The following is a 23,791-nucleotide window of genomic DNA, read 5'->3' as shown; positions in this document are numbered from 1 at the left end:
TCCCTCGCTTCCCTCCTCCCTTTCCCCCGTGGTTATTTTGGATCAAGCTGTGGCGGCGGAAGGAGCTTGAAGTCAACGCTTCCGCCCAGTTTTCCTGTGAGGAGGCGGCTGCGGCCGCTGCGAGGAGCCGAGGCGGCGGCCGCTAATGGAGTTGCTGTCGGGGAAGGAGCGCGGCCGCTGAACTTCTCCGCGAGCTTTATCCCTCCTCTTCCCCTCGTCTTTCGGCCGCAGGCTCCTCGCTCGCCCCGGCAGCTCCTCTTCTCCCTCCCCGCTCCTTTCCTCACACAAACAGCCGTGACGCATCCTCCCTCTCCTCCGTCCCCCCCCCTTTCCCACCCCCAGGCTGGTTTAAAACGCCTCCCTCCCCCCGTCACCAGCCTTCTCCTTGGGGCCGGCTCGTCCTCCCTGCGCAGAGCTCGGCGTCGCTTTGGAGGGGGAGGGAGAGCCCAGTCGAGCCGCTCAGCCCCCCCTCTCTTCCCCCCCACCCGCCCCCTTTCCCGCCCCGGCCTGTGGCGGCTCCGGTGTCTGGAGGAATTTGTGCCGCCGCCTGCCCCGGCTGGGCGCGGGAGGCGGCCGAGCAGCGGCAGGAGGGTCATAGCGAAGGCGACTGCATCGGGAGATGAGCTGCGTCGGGAGGACGGTGCGGTGCAGCTTTTTGCGGCGGTGAGCCCTCCCTGGTCTCCAGTACTCCGTTTCCCTTTGAGTGGGAGCAGCTCAAGAGGGAGAAGATCCGTGGTCGGTGCTGCTGTTTCCACCACTGCCTTCACCATCATCATCATCTCTAAGGACAGGGGAAAGATTCCGCCGCCGGACAAGGATTTCATGTTCCCAGGATAAAGATCGCTGCCTCCCCTCCCAATCCTTCGCTTCACCACACTGCCCGTGCCCTGGCCGGGGGCGGCAGACCGGGGGGGTAACAATGGTGAAGTTTCTGGTGAGTTCTGGCTGCGCCCTGGCTGCGTCTGTGCTGCTCCGTCTCCCTGTCGGATCGCGGTGAGGAGAAAATGAGCGAAGAGACGGCGACTTCTAACAACGAGTAAGCGCCCCTTTCCCCTCGCCATCGCCGCCGCGGTTCTCCCTTCCGCCTGGGGCTGGGACTCGGCGCGTCCCCCCGGCTCCGCGCCCCGCGGGGCCTCTGCCCGCGCACGTACGTGTTCTGGCCTTCCCCTGCGCATACTGCGCAGTTCTGCTCGCGTACATGGAAGCCCAGAAGACTCCTTCTTTGTGAAGGAGCTTGGTTGAAAAAGGCTGCGAGGCAGAGGCCAGAAAAGCGTGCTTTAATTAAAGCCCGGTAGAAAACGGTGCAGGTAACGATGGTGTCGTGGAGGGGGAGGACGGGTTTGGAATGCCCAGAGAGGTATCGGCACGTACCACCTCCGATAATATCCTATTACTTGTGGATATTTCACATGGAAACTAGTGTGTGGGAGCTTTATCCTGCAGGAAACTGCTCCTGAATTTTAATTGGATGAGTCAGTCAGTGTAAATACAGCTTAAACCTACCCTAAAGCCTTTTTCCCCCCTTTCTTTCTTTTAATGAGCACTTGCCCTTATTTCGCTGTTTTTGGTTTGGTTTCGTTTTGTTTGGCTTTAATTGTTTGTTTGTTTGTTTTTTAATTAAAAAATAGAAAGGGGACAGTTCGAAGATCACAATGTTTTTAATGTGACTGGTTTGGAGGAAATCTAGAGGAGAATGTGTGTGTGCGGCTGTATCCCTCGGCGTGCAATCTGCCTTTGAAATACGTTTGGGGTCGGAGGAGATAAATACTTGTCAGAAAACGCCCGAGTTCTTTATGGCGTTGAAAAGCAAATATACGGTATTTTGAAACTTTTTTTTTGTGTTATGACGGAGTGTGAGGTTGGAGACTGCAGTCTCCGAGCTTTAGCGTTACGATTTGCCATGTCGGCATCTGCTCAGGCGGATTTTATGAATGATGCGGGCGCCGGTCGCGGCCATGGTGATGGGGAGGAGGGAGCCCTGAGCCCATTGTACGGCTAGGTAGCGGTGGGTGGGTGAAGAGCAGCCGGCTGACAGGCTGCGGACGGGGCTCCTCCGGCAGGAAAGGCTGATTTCCCATTTCACCGCCTTCCCCCGAGCATGGGCCGCGCACCTTCCTCTTGCGTTCCGCAAGCTCGGCCTTTGGATCCCCGAGGAGCAGCCCGGGCACAGCCCGGCGGGGAAGCGGAGTGGGGCCCGCGGGGAGCCCACCGGGGGAGCGGGGGGAGCCGCGCGGTGCCGGTCGCGGAGCGGGCCGAGCTGGGGCGGGCGAGAGCCGCTGCGGGGCCGGGAGCTGCGGCCGCCGCCATGTTTCCTTTTTTTGTGAATCGCTCTCATTTGCATACCACAATCTCCATTCATAAAAAAAAATAACGGGAAAAAAAAAAGGCTGCCATCGCCGCAGCCCTGCGGCCAGGACTGCCCTGCCGAGTACCTAGAGCCGCTGCTGCCCTGGCGAGGGCCGGGCTGTGAGCAGCGGCCGGCGGGGAAGGTGTCCGGCCCCGCGGCAGGACTCGGTGCTGTGGCTGCTTGTTGACACAGTTCTGTGGGAAATATCAGCTCGGGGAGGTGCTGGGAGCACGTGATCCGCTCCATTCATAAAATACCTGGCTGCCCATTCACTCTGCCGCGCTGGCGAGCGGACCTGCCGCCCAGCCGAGGCAGCGGCGGCCGCCGCGCCGGCAGCCCTCTCCGACAGGGCTTATGGCTGCGAGCATGGGAAGTTGCTGCGAAAACGGGGAGGGGAGAATGGATTTTATGGCCAGTGTTTGTCCTTTTCCTGTAAAGGAGCTTTCGTTCGGAAGCACCTCCTCGCTGTGTCCCTTAACATGTAAGCAGGGAAGAGTTTTATTCACAAAACGCTAGAATATTTTTCTCCCCTGCAGAAATACAGACTCAAAAAAATAAAAGGCTGAAAATTTAATTATTAAGAACGTGTTTCCAAGGCAGTAAGTTAATCCATTTTGGGTGATTTTCATTTTATTGAACAACAGTGGTTTACATAGACAAGATACCAATGTAGTGTAGAAGGAGGAAGTCGGTCCTGCTGAATGAGACATCCTGAAATGTTGCCTGTTATAAAATGCAGGTAACAGTGAAGGCAACTGAATGGATAGAAAGCAGCAATGCAGTACATTTTTGCTTGCTTTCAGAATTTTATGGTAGATCAGCTATCTCCGTTTCTCCTTAACCTATGTCATGGCTGGAGAGACCTCTGAAATAGCAGAGTAACAGAGATATTTTTAATACAGAATAAACTGTTTAGAGGTCAATGTGTTAACTCTGATTTTAAATATTTTTGAAACCTTCCAAAAAATAAAATTGAATGAAACTTAGTGATGAATGATCCCTGAAGCAGACAACATATTTGTTTGAGGTAACTGTTTTGTGGTTGCTAGTATTAAGATGGTGGTGTTCAGTGCTCATGAATACCCTATTTCATTACCTTAACAAATTACACTAAAGTAATAATTATGCATTTGTGGAATGGAGGAGGCTTTGTTGTTAGTGCAACCCAAGAGAATTAGTAATCTTTACTTAGAAAAGCTCACCAACAGCACTGGGTTTGAGTTAATTCTGTGCTGGTTTAGAGCTAAACGTGTTTAACCATATCAAGCACTATAAACAATGATTTTTCTCAAAGAATACGGATTTTTTTTTTTAACTTGGATTGTTAGAATGTCGTGGAAAAAAAATTTCTCTTCCCAGTTTACTTGCTTTTTTAGCAGCATTTTTTCTGAGGCCAGGTTTGTCATTTCTCTGTGGTTGATTTTGCACATAGCACAAGTACGTCACTTCAAATGACTGGGAAATGGGATTGAAATCCCAAATAAATCCTGTGTCAAAATAGGACAGATCTACAAATTATAAAAGTTGACTGTTTTTTGGTGTAATTGATATCATCAGTAGCCTTGAGTTCATTAACAGATCTCTCGGCATATAAGGGTGAATACGGGTTCTTTGCAGTGCGTTTTGTGTTGTTGTAGCTACCAGGAATATTCTGGTGATTGAGGGTTATTTTTCATCTATAAAACTTCATTTTATGGAGTAAGAAATAAATATTTGTGGTGTCTATGGAGTTTGACCTCAATTAGCAGTGTTCAATTCCCAGTGGTGGAGGGGGGGAAGATTGATTAAAAAGCTGCATTAAGGACTACCAGGTTTCTTCTCAGTCATGAACATATGGAAAGCAGTCTTTAAAAAACCCTGATTGCCACAGATGAATCTTGGTTGGTGATTTTGGCATTATAATGATGTTCCTGCATTTGTCATTTAGGTATTAGTTAGATGAGAGTATTTCTGTGCCTCCAGATAATTTCATCATTCTGTCTCTCTGACTGGTGTGTTGCAGTCAGTGTGGTCAGCATGAACAGGGTGCGGCGTTCACAGATGCTGTCAGTTTTTAAATGAGGGAATCAGTTGCATTTGTGGACTTGGGGGTCAGTTCTTTGTACGTGCAGCTTAACATAAAGTCAAAGCAGGCAGGTCAGCAAGAACTGAGCCAAATTCCTGCTTTGGTGGCAGATTTTGTGACTATGTAGAAGTGCTAGTGAATTTCAGTGTTGAGTAAAGCAGAATCATTGTGACATTCTGTAGTCCCCATTCAGTAGGGATGAATGATGACAGGCTTAAGATGGAGTCTGAGTTGCTGCTATTGAAAAGTAGAAGCACTGCTTCACTGACTTGTTTACTTCCCTCTGTATTGCAGGTGGCCTCTTTCTTTTTCAGGGAATGCTGGTGCTCTTGAATTCCATACAGAGTTGTTTTTACGTACTCTGTTTTTTACAGATTCAGACTATTGTATGCTAATTATCTTGCAACATAAATACAGGTAGTCTTGGACTCGTTTTCCTAAAGAGTTATAAATGGAAGAAACGTGAGGTATATGCTAATGCTGTGTGCTTAACAGCCTCTAGATTGGGATGTTATTAGCATCCTCAAATGTTGATTTGAAAAAAGTAAATCTGGACGAAAGATTTAAAGTAAAATGCTTACTTGATATTTTCATGTCTTATTCATGAAAATGCTATTTATGCTTGAGCTCTCCTTGTATTACAAGACAAAATACTGAAAGGGGGAGCACAGAAAGTAAAGCCAACTAGTTTGGTTTTATTAGTTGTGGGAGGGCTTTAAGATTGATCATGAAACTGATTTGATTTTTTTTTCCCCTCTGCTATGCAGAGCATAGATAGACTTTGGAATTCTTCATTCCTCAATATAAAGAATTTGTGGAAAGAAGTCAGAGTTGGGGGTTTTTTTAAATTTTTAATTTTTAAGAAAAGCATCTTCTGGACCAATTGATAATTACTGAAATCATTGTAATTCTGATACATTTGGGAGAAGGGTTCTCTAGAGAGTCCTGGGGAGGCTTATCAACTGCTTCCGTGGCTTTGGCTTTAACTTACGTGACAATATTTTGAAGGTGAAATTTGCATGTTGCATAATCTGGTAGTCAGGAGATTTTTGTTAATTTATTTTCTTTTATTTGTTTTTTTTTGGTAGTATTCACCTTAGCAACATCACTTGATGACTGAGGTGCTGCAGAAAAATGCTTTTTTGATGCTTCAGCGTAACTAGAGGCAGTGCTAGAATTAAACATTGACTACTGTTTTTCTTGTCTGTTCATTTAAAATTTAAGGTTCCTGAAGTGTGGCATCAAGGATGTTAAGATATGTTTCAAAAGTAGAGACATTTATTGAAAGGAATATATCCTAATCTGATCAGAAATCATAGGATTAAAGCTGAGGGCATTCCTGGTGGCTTTTAGCTAAACACTGACTTTTTTGTTGCTTGCCCATTTTGGTGTATCTGCGTTGTTGATGACTTTATGGGATATCAGAAACAAAAATATACTTTTCATAATATTGACACATGTTTAAAAAGGAGGCAAAGGAAATATACTTCTTTTTTGGGGGGGTTACTGTCCTGATTCAGAAAAAGTAGCTGTGCTGCAGCACAGAATATTTGTTGTCTTAAACGGTGATGTTCTAATGTTTGCTTTCTCCCTCTTTTTTTCTCAATTGGAACGTGTGACAATTTCCTTAATGGAATCTGAAAGGCAGCTGGGAGCTGCCATGTTGTTAAGGATCCCAGTTTCTGTATGGAATACATAAATATATGGTATATTGGAATGGAATTGTCATTTGTCTTTTTCATCTCTTGTGTGCAACAACATTTAAGCAAGCGAATTTTAACTCGAGCAGTTATTAAGTGGCTGGAACTGATCATAAACCAAAAAATAAATGGCCCCAGAAAATCTAAAATTTATTCCTACATCTACCCCTTGAAAATATTTACTCCTTTTACTGAAAGCACTCATAGTTGTGAAGTACTTATTTAATTGCTGGCTACTAATATGCTAAAAATATGCCAAGTGAAATTCAAGAAGCTGTAAACATAATGGCAAGAGGTTTTTTATGCTTGCAGATGCTTTGTTAGGTGCGTCTAACCAGTCATGGTATTCAGCTGAAATAATCTTAATCAGTGCTTGTTTGAGGGAAGCAAGGGACTGGATGCTCTTTTGATATGCTGTATTAACATCTATTTCTAGACTTAAGACAATAGCAATCCTTACTTTTGTTGTGGTTACTTTTCCTGTGCTCTGTAAGAGAAGATTTTATTTATTTTATTTTTGCTAGTGCTTGGACTAGGATCTAGTAAAATCCATTGGTTGGCACTACTGCCTGTGGTTTTTCTCGTGCATGAGGTGGTATCATGTTGTGTATGGTAACATGGTTTATGGTATATGGCACAAAGGTAAATGTGGCATCTCTCCTGCTTGAAAATTGTCTGTGCAGGGAAGCAGTCTCTAAGACTGGTGGTCTTGAACAACACTTCCTCACAGGAAGTAAGCAGACATTTTGAGTGCATATGTTTTCACATCTTTTCAAGCTTATCTTTTACTTAATGTTCATGCTGTTATCTGGGATACCAGTTTGTGTTGAGTGTTTTTCTCCTACATATGACAAGAAAATACATTTAAGAGGAAAAAAACCCCAACAAACAAAAACAAACGACCAAGAAATCTTTGTGTATACTCAGGGACCCAAAAAACCTCGTGTTTAAGTGCTTTGAGTACTAAAATTGTTTATAAATGTGTCTCTGATTAAATAACAGACTTCCTACACAGTTGCAGGCCCTAACTCCCAGTCCTCCAAATAAAGTGGGGAATAAATGGTAATAATAACAAGAAGAGGAAAATCTAAATATGATAAATGTATTTGTGTAGGCAAAGGGGATCACAAGCATTTTTTTTCTTCTGAGAACTCACTGTCATGTGAGTTCTTATTTTCCCTTCAAACAGGGAAAATAGACCATAGAAAGCACTTAACTGTGCTCCACTCTGCATTGCTGCCCAATACCAAACTTCCATTCAGAGGAAAATACTTCACATGTGTATGCTACACAAGAATTCCCCAAATGTGTACTGTTGAAACATCTAAACCATCTAATGAGGTCGTAAAGATCTCTTTCTCTCCCTTCCTCCCTCACTACTCTCCTGTCTCTCTTCCCATTTTCTTTTAATTTTTCTTCTTTTATGTATCTATTTTTGCATTTGAAAATGTAGGCTGTTACTCGTTGTGGTATTGTAGTTAGGTGAGGAATGAGGAAGTCTTGTAATCCAAACTTCTGCAACAGCAAGGCAAACACTCACCTTGTTAGAAGTCCTAAAGAAATTCTCTGAGGTGATGAGTAGCTTTAGAGCAGGTTGTATCAAAGTCTAGGAGTTATCTTTTTTAGGAGTTATCTTCTGTTGTTGTTGTCATTAAAGTACAGCTCCAGAAGACCAGTGCCAGAGAAAAAGGTCTTCACCAGGATGATCTGGCAACTGTTGACAATTGCCCTTTTTCTATGACTTACTGCAACACTAACTGTAATTTGTCCAAGCAAAAATGAAACTGATTTGTTACAGTAAAGTCAAATGCTGTAAATAAAGAAGGGTAGCAACAAGGAGCACCAAGAATTTCATTAAAAAAATAAGTAATTGTTGAAAACTTGTGACAGGTTTATTAAAAATGATAGCTGAGGCTGCCTGCCTTCCCTAAATAAACCCAAGCTTGGTAAGACAAAACTCTAGTGAGGATTCCTGCTGGCAAATTCTCTTCTTTCAGAAGTTGTGCAGAACTGGTTTTGGTGAAGTGATATAAACCTGGAGGGCAGAAGTGATGTCTCACTCTTTAACCTTTTGAAGGGATTAAGGAAGGGTAGTGAAAGGTGGGAGTGCATAATTTGCTCTGATCTAGGAGTCTTTCTGTAGCTTCCTAAAAACTTTTTAGCCTCTCAGGCATGGGTGAAGCCCTCTGTGCCATAGGTACTGCTTGCTCTGGATCCCAGTCCAGCATGCCTTAGTGTGAACACCTTGGTTGAGGCCAGTACATGTTGAGCCTTGAACAGGAGCTCATTTCTGAAAGATGTAAAGGAGCTAATTCAGGATTTAGAGCTGAGGTCTGTACATCTAAAATAGGAAATCCTGGCGTGGGATTATGGGTTTTTTTACCTACGTAAGTGGTTGCCCATATGTACCAAACCTGGGGATTTAAGCACTAGTTACTGTTGCTAATCACTCCTCTTTCCTTCCTTTCGCACCAAGAGTAGATTGGAAGTTTCCTAGACTTAGGACAGATATTTCTGTGCCCTCTTCAGAGGACAATTATCTATCTCATTTGTAGTTTCACTTGTATTTCTTGTACTTCTGATACTATGCAAAAAAACCATTGAGCTTGCTGTCTCTTTAATTTTGCAGGATGTAAAGAAAAGCCAAAAAAACACACACACACAAAAATCACCCAAAAAAACTCCAAAACAACCCAAAGAAAACCCCCAAAAGTCTGTAAGAGAAATACTGATCACTGGTAACAGTGGCACATAAAGAGTTTGCCAAGGGAATGCAAAGTTGTAAACTGAAATTCTTAAGAACCAAGATTGTTTGTTAAAATGTAATAATAAAATCAATGCAAGCAGGGGATGTGAATGAGAGTAAGGAATATAGGCAGGCTGCCTGGGCTCTCCTCTCAAACAATGAGTACTGGGCAATGACCATTTTCTTTTTTTCAGCCCCTGGCCTCGTTTGTTGCTCATCTCTTGCCAGCAAGGAGGACTGCACCTCCTGACCACTCGCAGGTGGTGCTGTACGATTGAAAGCCGCATCGTAGCGAGCGTTATAATTCTCTACAAGCTAAGACTGCCAAGTAAAGCAAAGTGCTGACAGGTTTGTTATGGGGTCCTGCATGCGTTTGTTCTTGCAGTGCAGTCTGGTTTTAGTCTTTCCTCTTCAGATTTCGGCTCTGGGTGGATTTCAGCTGTTGGGAATGTTGCTGTAACTCTGGCCAGGCGAGGAGCATGTGCCGTTTGTTGTATTCTTTCTACTGGCATGATTTTCTTTGTACTTCTCTGAAACTTGGGGTTTTCTCCCCAGTTAGGAAGCTCTCTTTCAGGTAATGTGAGCAGCTGAGAGAATAATGCATTCATTTATGTGCAGATTTAAGTTTGGTTCTTTTAAGGCAATAGTGAAATTAGTAATGAGAAGTTCTCCTAGTTCCAGAGTGTCAGTTAGGCTGTTGAAATGTATGGGCATATTTGCTGTGGAGGTGCCTGTTAAACCCAGGTTTCTGCGGTGTCACTTGAGTATCCAGCATACTTCAGACAGGTAGGTACAAAGTACTTGCAGCTCTCATTGAAATACAAATGCCAGTTTTGCCTTTTCTTAATCAGTAAATACATTTTATCTGTTTGGATCTTTTTTTTTTCTACCTCTCACTGGTAATTGTTGGGTCCTTAACGTTTTTTTACTCTGTTCTGCTTTGTGGTTCCTGAGGAATTTGGAGTACCTTTAAAACCAGGCTGTTAATACACAGCTCTTTCTGTGCATTAAGGCCCACAAGGGTCTTGAATGAACTTCACTTCATCGTCTACTTTTTACAGCTTCCAAAAGACTTTTTACTGGATGCGTAGCCACTGCTTCAGCAGTCTCGTGCTCATCTCGAGCACAGCATTTTCCTGCTTTCTGTATTTGTACTGAACGGGTCTAGCTTAAAATACTCTTGTATTGTCTTAGCTGTATCCAACTTGACACATCCTCTAGAAGAGCCCCCATATGCACCTTAAAATGTACGTGCTTGTTACTATGGTGATGGGAAGGAATCGTGCATGTTAACAGCCCCGCCTGAGGTAGTGCAGGCTCTGGAGAAATCGCTTCAGCATTTTTACCTTGGGTCACTGAAAATCGAGTCTGTGACCATACCTCCATCCCAGCTTCTCAGCTACAGGCAGGCTGAGGGAATCTTGTTATGGGGATTAGAGGCTTTTATGTTTTCAGGTGGTTTGGGAGAGCAAAGAGGACTTCTTGGAGATTATCAGAAGCATCTGAAGTAGTGTTGCCTTATCCTGTGCTTTGAAGTATCTCATGTCATGTACTTAGAGTGCTTTCCAGGCTGTAAAGGAGGTGCTTGTGCAAGCATGTTGTGTGTTTGTCATTGACACAAAACCGGGATTGTTTTTTTTTGGGCCTCCCTGGGTTGATGGCTTGGGAATTCACTACCTCTCATTTCTGCTTTGGCTGCCTTTAAGGCTTGCAAAGCCAAGTATTCATTGCCCTGAAGCAGAAAACATGAGCTCTTCCTCATTTATTAGTTGAATTCTGGAACCACAACAGGTCTATTCAAGGAAGCTGTCTCAGAACAAGACATGAATTTAGAGTGTTGTAGTTTAGTATGGTGTAATTTCCTGTGGGGCCTTTAATTCTCCTTCTTCTGGAGTAAGTTGTGGTTAACTAGGGGAAAACTGATAAGCTCAGCTGGATAATTACAGAAGCTTTTCAGGTTCTCATCTCTTTCCTTCTCTGCTATACCTTTTTAAAACCCTTGTTTCCTTGAGTTAGTTTTGTTACTTGAGTTTGATTTGATTTTCCTGATGAAAGTGTCATATCTTCCTGTGTTTCCAGGTGTGCTGACTTGCAGAGAGATCCATCCTTGTAGGTTTTGGGTTGTTTCTAGAATTTTAGGAAGTTTTCTTTCTGACCGTTTTTCTGTGTTGGTGTTCTCATACAGCTTGTCCTGAAAACCTTTTCTGGAAAATCCAATACTGTTTAGTGTCTCTTGGAGACATTTTGGCTGGCTCACTGAACGCTGTTACAGGTCTTAATATCAGGGATTTAGCCTTGAGCCATGCTAGCAAGGAGCCTGTTTGCCACTCTGGGACAGCAAAAACATAACCTAAATAAAAACGTGTGTTTCCTTTGCTGTAGAAAGTCAGAATGCTTCCCACAGGCTATGAGTTTATCCTCCTTTCAGCAGTGACAGAAGACAGCATTACAGAGATGTTGAAAATCAGTGTTGAGCGACTTCCCCACTAGAGAAAATTCAGCTGCTTTGGATGCCTGTGAACAAATTTTCCTGAAGTAGAACTGCAGTTACATGTATTGTTTTCTTTCCTAAGCAAAATCAAACTGTATGGATTAGACACGTGGAATAACTGGAAATAAGTTTGCCAAATCAGTTATTTCAGCTGTGTTTTGTAGGCCTGAGCAGCTACAGGGAGGTGTGGGATTCCTTTTTCTGTCTTCTGGCATATCTGTGCTGTGTGACCTTGATCCTCACAGTTGAAACTCAGTGGCTGAAGTAAGAGCTTATAGTTAAGCTTTAAGGACCTAACATTCCTTGAGCTGGAGGGTGCAAACAGTGAGCTTTGGTCCTTTTAGCATCCCGGATAAAGCTTGATGCTCCAAGTCCCTGACGTAGGCTTCAGGACAGCATCATTTCAGCAGGGAAACTGCAAGGTATGCTAATTAATTTTCACATAGCAAAGGAAGCAACAATTGTCACTGCTCAAGGACAGGAGTCATTCTGGGCAGCATTTCTGAAGGTTGCTTCACACTTCGTTTCCAAGGCAATCACAAGCAGCTAGTGTAGCTTTTGTTGTCTGTCTTAGTGTTAGATATTTTTACAATGGAGAAAACAAATCTCAACGTAACTGGGAAATTAAAGTTGTGCTCTGGGATGCATTTGGTGAGAGGGGAATTTTTGCACTTCTGGTATTTCTTTGCTGAGACGTAGCCCCTTCTTTCGTCTCTGTAATGAAATGATTCCTGAGAAATGCAGTCTTAACAGTTAAACTGAAAGGATGTGGTGTTCTCCAAATACCTGTTTTTGCTTTCCTCCACAGTGAGTTCTTTTTATAGCTCAGCAAATAATTTTGTCAGGATTTGCTTCTGGTTGAATTTGGGATATGTCCGTTGGCATAACCAACGCTGGTGAAAAGGTGGGAAGTTCTCTTGGTCTCATCCTTGCTTTGTGCATTATTCTGATAAATCACAAGAAGCTCAGACTGATACTTGTCGAGGTTTAAATAGCCAGGTAGCCTTTAAATTCCATAGAGAGCTCTGGTATCTGGCAGCAGGAGCAGGGATGATTATGTATCACTTCTGTCGACTTCTTTTTTTTTTAAGGTTTGTTTCTTCCTAATGATAAAATTTCTGCTCATTCATCTTCAGTCTCTGGAGTTCCATTAGATACCATTTCCTTGGCAAGGGAAACACTGTGTGTGTGGTTTATTCACTTCAATACTGAGCCTTGCAGCAGCAGTAGTCTAATGTGGTTGCTGAGGCTGCTACCAAGTGAGGATCTAAGCTCCGCACAAATGAAGTTGAATTCAGTATTAATGATGATGTTTGGGGTTGCATGAAATTATCTGTCTGTTCTCTCTGAAGGTCTCAGAGTTGATGTGCCTTTGTAAAACTGCAGAAAAGACTACTGCCAGGCAAATCTTTCTAATTGTGTGGGTGTTTTAAGAGACGGAAATCTGAGCAGCTTCCTAAATGCCCTCTCCCATCAGTGGTCTGGAGTTTCATAGTGCTACCTGCTATGGTTTAATGGGTTTTTGTACACTGTTGGCAGAATTTGAAGTAGTTTACTCTTCAGCATGGGTTTGGGGTTGGTTTGTTGTTTTGCTGGTTTGTTTGTTTTGTTTTTGTTTTTTTTTTCAGATCATTTTAGTCAGCCTGTGAAGTATTTCAGAACAAGCTCAAGTTGCATGAGTACACAAGCCATGTAAAATAGAAATAAAAATAAGAGTTCCATTAATGCCCAACACTGACAAATCCCATTTGACCTAATAAACAGCGCTGCTGCTGTCATTTTGACATGCAAAATAACTTCGTGTAGTTAATAGCCACCTCTTAAAGCATCTAAAGCAAATTTACACTTGAGATCAGTTAATGAGGGAGAGTAGGAGTAGATTTATTTAAAAATCCACTGAACTGCTCTCTTGTTTGATTTTTAATGGTAAAACAGATCTGTGGTTTGAAGTGGTTTAGGGAAGTTTTTGTGACAGATGGTTCAGAACTACTTGAAAAGTACAAAGGGGTCAGCTCCAGTTTCTCCTTTCTGGGAGTCTGCAACTCTCTCTTTGAAGATGTTTGAACAACTTGATAACTGAGCTGCTGAAGATCTTTAGAAATGCAATTCAGACCTGCACAAAGTGTGCTGATGACATCACAGATTAATAATAATTTAGTACTGTGTTTGATTTTCTAATGCTGCTGTTGCCTTAAGATAATAATGCTTTACATAAGAATTACCGCAAAGTGTCTCACAAAATTTCTTATTGACATCCTGTCTCTGACTTCTCCACTTGCTCTACTTGGTTAAATTCCACATGCATCTGTTTCTTCATCAGGAAGTGTGAACTGAACTGAAATGTGTTATTTCTTTTTTGATTCTTTGGTGGAAAGTTTTACCATGTGACTATTTGATTGGACTTCATTTTGCCTTAGCAGTGATTTAGTTTTGGATGCCTTCTCTGTTCTTAATACAAGAACTGAGTTTTCAGGCATTCAAAAGTTGAAGCTAAGTGAGGATTTCTATGCCAGGTGATAAATTTTTAGCTGGTATAGTTTGCTGTTCATGTTTGCATGTTGTAACTTGAAATCACTCTGTCCTAGGCTGCATCTAGAAGAGTGTGAGCAGCAGAGCAAGAGAGGAGATTGTGCCCCTTGGGTCTGCTCTGCTCAAACCTCACCTCCAATCCTGCCTCCAGTGCTGGTGTCTCTAGCACAAGGACACAGCTGCTCGAGGGAGTCCAGAGGAGGCCATAAAGATGATCTAAGGGCTGGAGCAGCTCTGCTGTGAGGACAGGCTGAGGGAGCTGGAGTTCTTCAGGTTGGAGAAGAGAAGACTCCAGGGGGACCTCAGACCTGCCTTCCAGTACCTGAAGGGGACCCTCCAGAAAGGCTGCAGAGGGACTTTTTCTGAGGGTGTCTAGAGACAGGACAAGGGGGAATAGTTTGAAGCTGAGGGAGACTAAGTTCAGACTGGAGCTGAAGAAGAAGTTCTTCGGTAGAAGGGTGGTGAGACTCTGGAACAGGCCACCCAGGGAGGCTGTGACTGCCTTCTACTTGGCGTTGTTGAAGGCTAGGCTGGATGAAGCCTTGAGTCTGAGAGGTGTACCTGCCCATGGTGGGGAGGTTGGAGGAGGTGAGCTCTGAGGTTCCTTCCAGCCTGAGCCATCCTGTGATTAATACCTAAGCAGAGCGTTGCAGAGCACTGTGGACTGCAGGAGTATTTATTTTATTGAAACAGTTTGTCTCTCAAGAACTGCATGAAGGAAATGAGCTAGAGTGATAAGTGTGGCATTCCAGGGAGAAAGGTAACAATTTAGTTTTGTTAGGATATGCATTGAGCTTATGGTCATGCCAGTGTCAATTGCTTGGTTTCTGATGCTGAAGTAATGCGTTAGCAGAAGGTGAAAGGGAGTCAAGAGGTGGTGCTGCTCTTGGGCTTTGGCCAGGGACCTCATGGAGTGAGGAGGGGATTGCCTTCAATCTCCCTTTGGTCATGGCAGGTTTATTTATTACTTGGAAAGTGCCTTCTTTAAGAGATGCTGATTTACTCTAGATATGTCTGAGGTGCAAACAAAAGAATTTCTTGATTATAAGTTAGGTAAATACTTCAAAATTCCTCTGTGTGTTCTATTTTCCTGTAGGTCTATTTGTCATTTTTGTGCACAAAACAGAATGTGCTTGGTAGCATAGTTGAAGCAGGAATTACAAACACTTAAGTGTGAAATCATGTGGCTTTGAGAGGGCTACTGAGTATTTCAAATTACATTTTTTCCCCTCACTGCCATTAACTTTATTCTCCTCTAATCTGCTATTGTGAGACCTCATCTGGGGCACTGTGTCCAGTTGTGGTGCCCCCTACATAAGAGGGACATTGAACTGCTGAAGAAGGTCCAGAGGAGGGCAATGAACATGGCTGCAGTACTTCCCCTGTGGGGACAGGCTCAGCTGGATAAGAGCAGATTTTGGGGAGTCCTAATAGCAGTCTTGCAGTGCCTGGAAGTGGGCTACAGGAGAGCTGAGCAGGGACTTTTTACAAGAACTTGGAGTGAAAGGACAAGAGAGAATGGATTGAAGCTTGAGGAGGGGAAATTTAGACTGGAGATTAGGAAGAAATTCTCCCCACAGAAAGGCTGGAGAGACACTAGAAGAGGTTGCTCAGGGAGGCTGAGGATCTTCCCTCCCTGGAGGTGTTCAGGGTCAGGTTGGATGATGCCTTGGGCCATCTTGTGTAGTTGAAGATGTCCCTCACCCTTGGCAGGGAGGGTTGGAGTGGATGATCTTTAAGGTCCCTTCCAACCCAAATCATTCAATGAATCTATGAATTTCTTAGAAGTGAACTACAGCAGGGCTGTTATTGTTGCATGCATCACTTTTTTCAGCTGTGAAATCCTGATGATGTGTCATCAGTGAACTGTCTTGTTTCGTCAGACTTGGATTAGAGAGATGAAGGTATTGGATGAAAATGAGACAGAGTTGAATGGAAAAGCAAAAGTAAACCTGCTGTAAGTGTTACCTCTATCTACACAATATATTAAGGTTTTCCCTTATTAGAGAAGAGCCTTATGCTAAGCCAGGTCTGTTGTTTTAGCTGGGGCTGGCAGAAGTAGCAGTGATATACTCCATTCTTTTAACTCTAAATAGCACTGACAGCTACCAAAGTTCCCTTGCTTTGTTTTGCCTTATCCTTGCTAGAAGTTAAAATGAAAGGCAGTAGAGGCAGTATGACAATGCTGAAAAGATCAAGACTGACAAGGAGAGAAATCCAAGGCCTAGTTTTAGGTATGCATTTAAAAGTCAATTTGGCAAACTGCTGGCATTAAGCCAGCAATAATTCCAGATGCTTGTCTTGCTGTTTGAAAGCTCTTTTTAGTAGCAGATTTTTAAGATTTTTTTTTTCCATTGAGGTACACTGAACATTAGAGGTCCTTATCAAGGCTGCTTCTCATACTGAGTTGTTGTCCTGTCACACAGTGCATTGGCTTCTGGAAAAATACCTAGTAAACTCCCCAGTCTAACTGGTGGACTGCTTGGAAGTGTTGGAAGCTATAGATAGTTTGTGTAAGAATTGCTTCCAGTCCTACCAGTGGTATCCATGGCAGTAGTAAGAAAGCATTTCTAGGCAATTTTTATCAGCTTCACTTGTTAGCTTTCTTGCTGTTTTTAAAGAGTGCCCAAACATCATTCTGAAAGTCTAAAGAAAATGCAAAGAGAAGTTGAAATGTCTCTGTGGGCTATGCATCTGCCACTCTTCCTGTGAAGAATGACAGGCTTCACCAGAATGCCTGCCTCTTAAGGCTCAGGACCATGGTGCTGGAACACATTAGAGCAACCTTATTTATGTTCTGCCAAAAGCAATTATCCTGCAAGACTTATAAATATGTGTTAGCTTTTCTGTGTCTGATAAACTCTGCACAGACTTCCACAGAGATCTGTAGGTCTGCTTGGAGTGATAGATTTAAATTTTTGCAGGAATGAAGCCCAAATGCTTGCATAAGAAGATGTTTCTAGTTACAGGCATATGCTGATTATTCAGCAGTGTGGCAGAAGTTTCTTTGCAATTAGTCTGTTACAATTAGGGTTGTTATTATGCCAAGGTAAAGAGTTTTGACATGTAATGATATTTGATAAGACTTGTTTTGAGAAACTTGCTTTGATCCACCACTATTTTTTTCCAAACTCCCAAGGGCTTTTTTATTATTCAGCTGAAGAGGAGGTTCTGGCAAGAGCCTTCCAGTACCTGAAAAAGGTCTACAAGAGAGCTGGGCAGGGACTTCTACAAGGACAGGGAGTGATAGGACAAGAGGGAATGGATTGAAACTTGAGGATCTTGAGGAGGGCAGATTTAGACTGGAGATTGGAATGAAATTCTCCCCACAGAAAGGCTGGTGAGACACTAGAAGAAGTTGATCAGGGAGGTTGAGGATGCTCTCTCCCTGGAGATGTTCAAGGCCAGGTTAGGTGAGACCTTGAGTAATCTGGGCTAGTGGAGGGTGTCTCTGGCCCATGGTAGGGGGGTTGGAAATGGATGATCCTCGAGGTCCCTTCCAGCCCTGACAATTCTGTGATTTTTAGTGGGTATTTTGTTATGTCTTTTTAATTTTGTTTTTATTTATCTTTTATATTTTATGATAATATTCTCTGTATCTATGAGCCCTATTTTTAATTCCTGTGAATCCTTTGCTTTCTTCCCCAGTGATGGTTTCTTGCTCTGTAAAAGTATCTCCAGTTAGCTACTTTTAAGCCCTAAAAGTGGCCTCATTCTGTGCTGTGCCTTTTAATTCCCCTGTGCCAGAAAATGAGCTGCAGTGTTTGAGGGGAGGGCTGTGCTTTGGCTCTTGGCTACCAAATGGAGCAGCTCTTCTCTTGGCCCCGCAGCTGCTGTTCGTGTTTCGTTCTGCAATGCAAGACGATGGGCAAGTCACCGTTCTCAGGCGAGACAAAAATATAACTCCATTAGTCAGCTGGCGTGGGCTGCCGAAGCAGAAATGCAGGCAGCATTTTCTCCTGGTGGAGAAAAAATCCATCACATCCTATTAAAGCTGCCATTAGCTGACTAGGGGGGATGTACATTTCCTGAATCCACCATTGCCTGTTCCCCTTCCTTTGATGGCTGTCTGCTTTAAAACTTGTAATTTAGTCATGACTGTTATAAGCTCATGTTACATCTCTGGGGTTAAATCTTGTCTGACAGATACTCTGTCTGAGAAAAGGCCTTTTAAGAAATAATGGTGCTTGACACTAACTGAACCTTAAATTACGGTGGTGTGAATTAGAGAACCTTCTTCTAAACAGGTTCTGTCTGTATCACCCTGTGTGGCACTTTCATAATTTACTATTTTCATATCTAGAATATTTAGTATTTTATTGAACTCGTTGCTGTTAAACACAGATCCCAAAGCTTATTTCAAAGATAGATTGGGGCTTTTTTTGGAGGTGGTGTTGGTGATTTCTATTAGGGCTTTTTGTTGGTTTTGGTTAGGAGTGTTTCGTTTATTTTGTTGTTTTCTTTTGGGTGTCTGAGGTGGTTTTGGGGTTTGATCTTGGTTTGTTTGGTTTTTTTACAGTTGTCTTTTGACAGCTGAAAACGGGATGTCCTAGTGGCATCTTTGACATCCTCTTCCTGGTATTCATTCTAAGGTTTAAGTGATGGAGAGTTGAAACCCTTCAACCTTTTCACACTTATCCCAAAACCTTAAGGGTTCAAATAGTGTTTCATCTTAATGACACGCAGTCCTGGCATAAAGCAGTACCAAGGAAATGCAAAGGTGCCTTCTTTCAGAGCTGTTTATCAGCAAAAAGATAATAGTTTGTTATTCTAAAAGTAGTGAATTTTGGTCATGCCTAGAGCAGGGTTTCTGTAAAGAATAACTTTCTGAGGCAAACAGAGATGTGGTCGGATTTCCTCTTAGTTTGGTGCATAGAGGTCTTGTCAAAAACCTCTTGACTACCTCATTCCTTATATCTTTAAATGATTCTGTTTTGGGTTTGTTTTTTTTACTGAAGCATGAACAAAGAGTAATATTCAGATCTTTTCAATGGATAGGGCTAAGTATCTAACCTTACTGTGAGGGCCTAATGGTTCTTCACGAGAACACTTTTGGTATTAGTGTGTCAAATGACATGGAACTGTGATTACAGATGACAGGTTCATTAACACCTGTAAATTAAAGGCAGAGTATTATTCAGTCTTGCCCTGTAAAGCCTGTCTTCATGGTGTGTACAATATTGAAGTTTAATTAAGAAATTATGCAGTGGCAAACTGTAGTCTAGCTGTGGGTTGTTTACTTTGAAGTAGAGAAGGCTCTGAGGAGACCTTGGTGTGGTCTTCCAGTATCTGAAGGGGGCTACAAGAAAGCTGGGGAGGGACTTCTTATAGCATTAGGTAGTGAAAGGACTGGGGGGGGGGAATGGATCAAAGTTAGAGGAGGGCAGATTTAGATTAGACCTTAGGAAGAAATTCTTCACCATGAGGATGGTGAGACTGGCACAGGTTGCCCAGGGAGGTGGTGGAAGCCTCATCCCTGGAAGCTGTGAAGGCCAGGCTGGATATGGCTCTGGGCAACTTGATCTAGTATGAAGTGTCCCTTCCCATGGCAGGGGGGTTGGAACTGGATAATCCTTCCGGTCTCTTCCAACCCTGACAATTCTGTGATTTTTATTATGTTACTGTATTGTATTTCTGTTTTAATGTAAGCAGATGCTGGAGATATTTCCAACTAGTTGGCAGTTGTTTGGTGGTATTTTTCATGTTTCTTTTGGTCTGCTTTCAGTTTGCTCCCTTCTCCCTCTGATACAGTTGCATTGTCTCAACAAGATGTCTAAAGAAATTCAGAAGGTAGCTGTGAATGGTAAAGTTAGAAGAAGGAAATTGGCTTACTGTGTTATTGTTCAAATATCCTTTAGTTGATGCTGCTGCTAGCTGAATTAAACCAAAAAGTAAAGCTGACCCAGCTTTAGCTGAAGGAGCTGGTGGATGCAGATGCAATGCCTCACAGGCAGCTACTGCAACAGGACATTTGGGCTCTTCAATACAGTCTCTGTGTAAACACAGACATGAAGCTGATGATCAGACATAAAAGACCAATAAAGCTTTCCTAGAAGGATGGAGAAGTGGAAGGGATGTGCCCAGCTGACCAAGAATGCCAATGCCATTGTGGTCTGTATAAACAGACTCAGCAGGACCTGGGTGGTGATGGTGCCCCTCTACTGGAAGCTGGTGCCCCTCTACTGGAAGCTGGTGCCACCACACCTCAAATACTCAGCTCAGTTTTGGGCCTCTCGCTCCAAGAAGGACACTGAAGTACTGAAGCATGTCCAGAGAAGGACAAGGAAGCTGGTGAAGGGTCTGGAGAACAGGGCTGGGGAGATACAGCTGAGGGAGCTGGAGCTGTTCAGCCTGGAGAAAAGGAGACTCAAGGGAGACCTTCTGGCTCTCTACAGCTCCCTGGAAGGAGATTGGAGCCAAGTGGGGGTTGGTCTCTTCTCCCAAGGATCAAGCAATAGGACAAGAGGAAATGGCCTCAAGTTGTGCCAGGGGAGGTTTAAGCTGGGCTTGAGAAACAATTTCTTCCCAGAAAGGGTTGTGGAGCCTTTCCTTAGACTTCTAGGGAGGTCCCCATCTCTGGACAGATTTAAAAGTTGTGTAGATGTTGTGCTGAGGGAAATGGGTTAGTGGTGACCCAGCAGTGCTGGGTTAATAGTTGGACTTGATGATCTTAAGGGTCTTTTCCAAACCAAAAAAAAAAAAAAGGCAGAGAAAAACGTTGTCCTTGCATGTTCCTGTGACTTGTACTCCTTAAAACTTGGTATGGAAATGTAGACAAAATTTCTAACTATTGTCACTGTTTTACTCAAAAACTTGTTTACTGGGCTAAAGGCTGTTGTAAAGTGCAGTAATTATTTTTCAGGATTGAACGTGAAGTCTCTGTAAAAATCTTTTCAGAGAGGGGAGTGAACAGATGCAGTATATTTGGTCAGACAGTCCTGCTTTAGAGCTAAACACAGCTTCACATACCCGAAGGCTGGGCCTGTGTGAGAAACTTATGTAGTGTCTGAGAGTGCATAGTGGAATTTCTTCTGAGGTGCTATGTCTTGGGATGTTTTCCTATGGGTTTTTGCACTTGGTGTCCAACAGAACCTCCATGTTTTCCATTCACAAAAGGAAACTCCATCTCCACTACATTCCTGGTTGGCTTTCCTCTGTCTGGCAGCTTCCAAGCAACTACGGTGGTTTCTTTGCAGTTTTGGACCTTTCTCGTCTTTGGTTTCATCCTCCCAGGTGGAGGTCATCCTCTGCATGGTTAAACAGGCACTGTTTTGCCTTCAATGCAGTCTTTTCCTTCACATCAGCACTGTCCTGTGTGCTGAATAATGCACTGCATTTCCTCTGAACTACTCCAAGTTGCATGTAGACATCTGGCTTGTTTTGTGTATGGTGGAGAGAGAAGCTGATGCATGCATTAAGTGCTGCTGTGAGTACAGGCAAAGTTGCTCTTACCCTTGAGGCAACATTTTCAATAGTTCTGCCTGTTACTTTAATCTATTGACAGGATTCAGTCTGGTTTGGTCTGACCTGGTTCACGGGTCTCGGGGAACAAGGAGAAGTGAATGCTGCTATCTGCAGGCTTTCTGTCTTTGGATTGAGTTGGTAGGGAGCTTGTTTTGCCTCTTGGAAGTTGAAAGAGATTGCCATATGGTCTGGTGCAGTTCATGAACACAACTGTGATCCAGGAGAGGAAAGGCAAAATCCCAACCCCCCCTACTGCTGTTTCAGAAAGGAACAGACAGGAGGAAGTGGGAGTGAGAACAGATTTCTGGATAGGTTGGTAGGCAGTGGGGTGAATTCTTAGCACTTCCCACCAGAAGTTTATTCTAATAGGCAACAAGTTTTAACTGTATAACTGCTGCTCAGGAAGCAGGGAATGCATAAATAGACTTGTAAGGCTAATTTCAACTGAAAATGAGAAAAGTAATTTCCCATCTCAAACAAGGTACTCTCAGCCTCTAGTGTGAAATTGGTCATGGGTTTGTTTGTTTGTTTTGTTTTCTTATTTCTATTTCTTTGTTTTCCCAACTGTAAGCACTGGAGGCTACATCTGGAAGACACTGCTTTAGCAGTATCCTCACTGAATGAGACTTTCCCTGGTGTAAAGGTGTCTGTATAATCTGTCTGCAGTGATTAGAGTATGTCAAATGCAGCAGAAAAGTTTTCTTGGTTTCTTAAAGCAAAGGGATAATTTTGTCTATTTGTTCCAGTGCTGCACAGGAGGAGCAAATGGATTTTTGTGTTGGACAAATGGCTATCAGGTTCAGCCTGATTTAAAGCAGAATTAAAGCAGTGAAAACAAACACAAAAAGCAAACTATTTTGAATTAAAATGTGTACACACTAGAGAAAAACCTTCTATGGCTTTCCTCTGGATTAAAGATTAATTTATCTATAATTGCCCCTTCTTCCTCAAATGAATAGTTTAGATAAGTCTTTTAAATACATGTGAAAATTGCATTTTTAGTGAGTAAGTGTAGTTTTGGGCTGCCACTGGAAGGGATCATTTGCATTCACTTATCACTTACACAGCCTTGGCCTTAGAGATGAGAGGAACATGACTGAAGGTGATTTGGGCTTCTGCCCTGCTCTGTTAGGAGGATGTTTTTTGGAGTAATGGATTCGCCGCTCCTTTTGTACAGCCACTTGCATACTGTTCTGGGTTAACAAAAAGGAAATAGCAGTATTGTGCCTCATGTCTGAAGGAGAAGAAAAGGGGTAGGGATCAAGGCTGGATTTTGGTGAGAAGGTTTAGTTGCCTTCCTGTTACCCACAAAATCAAATAACTGTTTTTGCTGCAAGCCTACATATTCTGATTCACTGCTAGAACTCTCCATGTATGACTGTTTAGACATCTCATATGAATAAAACCTTTTAATTAGTGAGGAGCACACAAAGTGAGAGATCTGTGCAGCATTTCTGTCCTGTGCATAGCGTGCTGCACTCCTGTCGTTCGGTGGAGTTAATGTGTCCTGTAGATGCATCCTCTCTCTCTCAGTGCTTGCGTGAGTGCGGTCTGGAAGCTTCCTATCCTGAGTGCCACTCTGCTAGAACTCGCTGCTTAAAGCTTTAAATTCATGGACTTTGTGTATGCTTGCATCTTCAACAAATACTGAATAACCTTCTAGATAATGATAATGATACTTACTAAAGGATGAGGAGCTGCAAAACTTGCAAGATTTTTATGTCCTTTTTTTTTTTGTCTCTTCTTCCCCTTTTGAAGAAAGGACTTTGGTATTTCCTTTTCCTTACGTGCTTGGCATAACAATGCAGGAGCACAAACTCAAACCAAAACAAAATCGGGAGGGGGGGGGGGGGGGGGGGGGGGGGGGGGGGGGGGGGGTGGGTAATAAAAAGAAAGAACAAGGGGAAAATAAAAGAAAAAGGAAAGACAGTTTTAAAAGGTGGTAACAAGCAATAGTGGTACCTGACACCATGGCAAATGTGTTGTAGCATTGCATTGCCTGCTGCACTGCAAGTAGTTAACAGTGCAGTCACTTCATCAATTCTTGTTATTCCTTAATTTAAATCAGTGTTTTCTAGCAGAAAAGGTTCTGTTGGTAAGTGAAGCTTTCTAGGTTGTTCTTTTTGGGGGTGATGTTTCTTTTACTGTTGTTGACTGTGTATCAGTGAAGATGAATCACTTCAGAGGAGTCACCAGAGGTTCCTATACCTCCTTTCCAGTTGAAAGATCTTGGCTTGAGTTCTCTTTTTAACTCTTGCTGACTAGTGTTACAGTTTGCGTGCAGGCTTCTAAATTATCAGAGTCATAATGATTTGGGTTGGGAGGACCCCCGAGGGTAATCTGGTCGAACAGGGACATCCTTCACTAGATAAGTTTGCTCAGAGCCTTGTCAAGCCTATCCTTGAATATCTGCAGTGATGGGGCCTCAGCTACCTCCCTGTTGCAGTGT

The 23,791-nt window shown here is 43.1% G+C and overlaps 1 protein-coding gene across 2 annotated transcripts in view; it reads left to right on the top strand.

Moving 5' to 3' along the window:
• The first annotated feature begins 371 nt into the window (after window positions 1-371).
• Window positions 372-23,791, top strand: part of SPRED1 (sprouty related EVH1 domain containing 1) — a 65,081-nt gene continuing 41,661 nt past the window's right edge. Inside the window, exon 1 of one of the 2 annotated variants that reach the window (XM_064147893.1) lies at window positions 372-1,036. In XM_064147893.1, coding sequence (XP_064003963.1) covers window positions 1,005-1,036 — 32 coding nt within the window. In that variant the 5' untranslated portion in view covers window positions 372-1,004. The other variant, XM_064147894.1, reaches the window with a different exon arrangement.

Source organism: Pogoniulus pusillus, chromosome 1 (assembly GCF_015220805.1).
Source record: "Pogoniulus pusillus isolate bPogPus1 chromosome 1, bPogPus1.pri, whole genome shotgun sequence".
NCBI lineage: Eukaryota > Metazoa > Chordata > Aves > Piciformes > Lybiidae > Pogoniulus > Pogoniulus pusillus.
The sequence above is the reverse complement of the archived record's forward strand: the minus strand, read 5'-3'. Positions and strand labels throughout refer to the sequence as shown.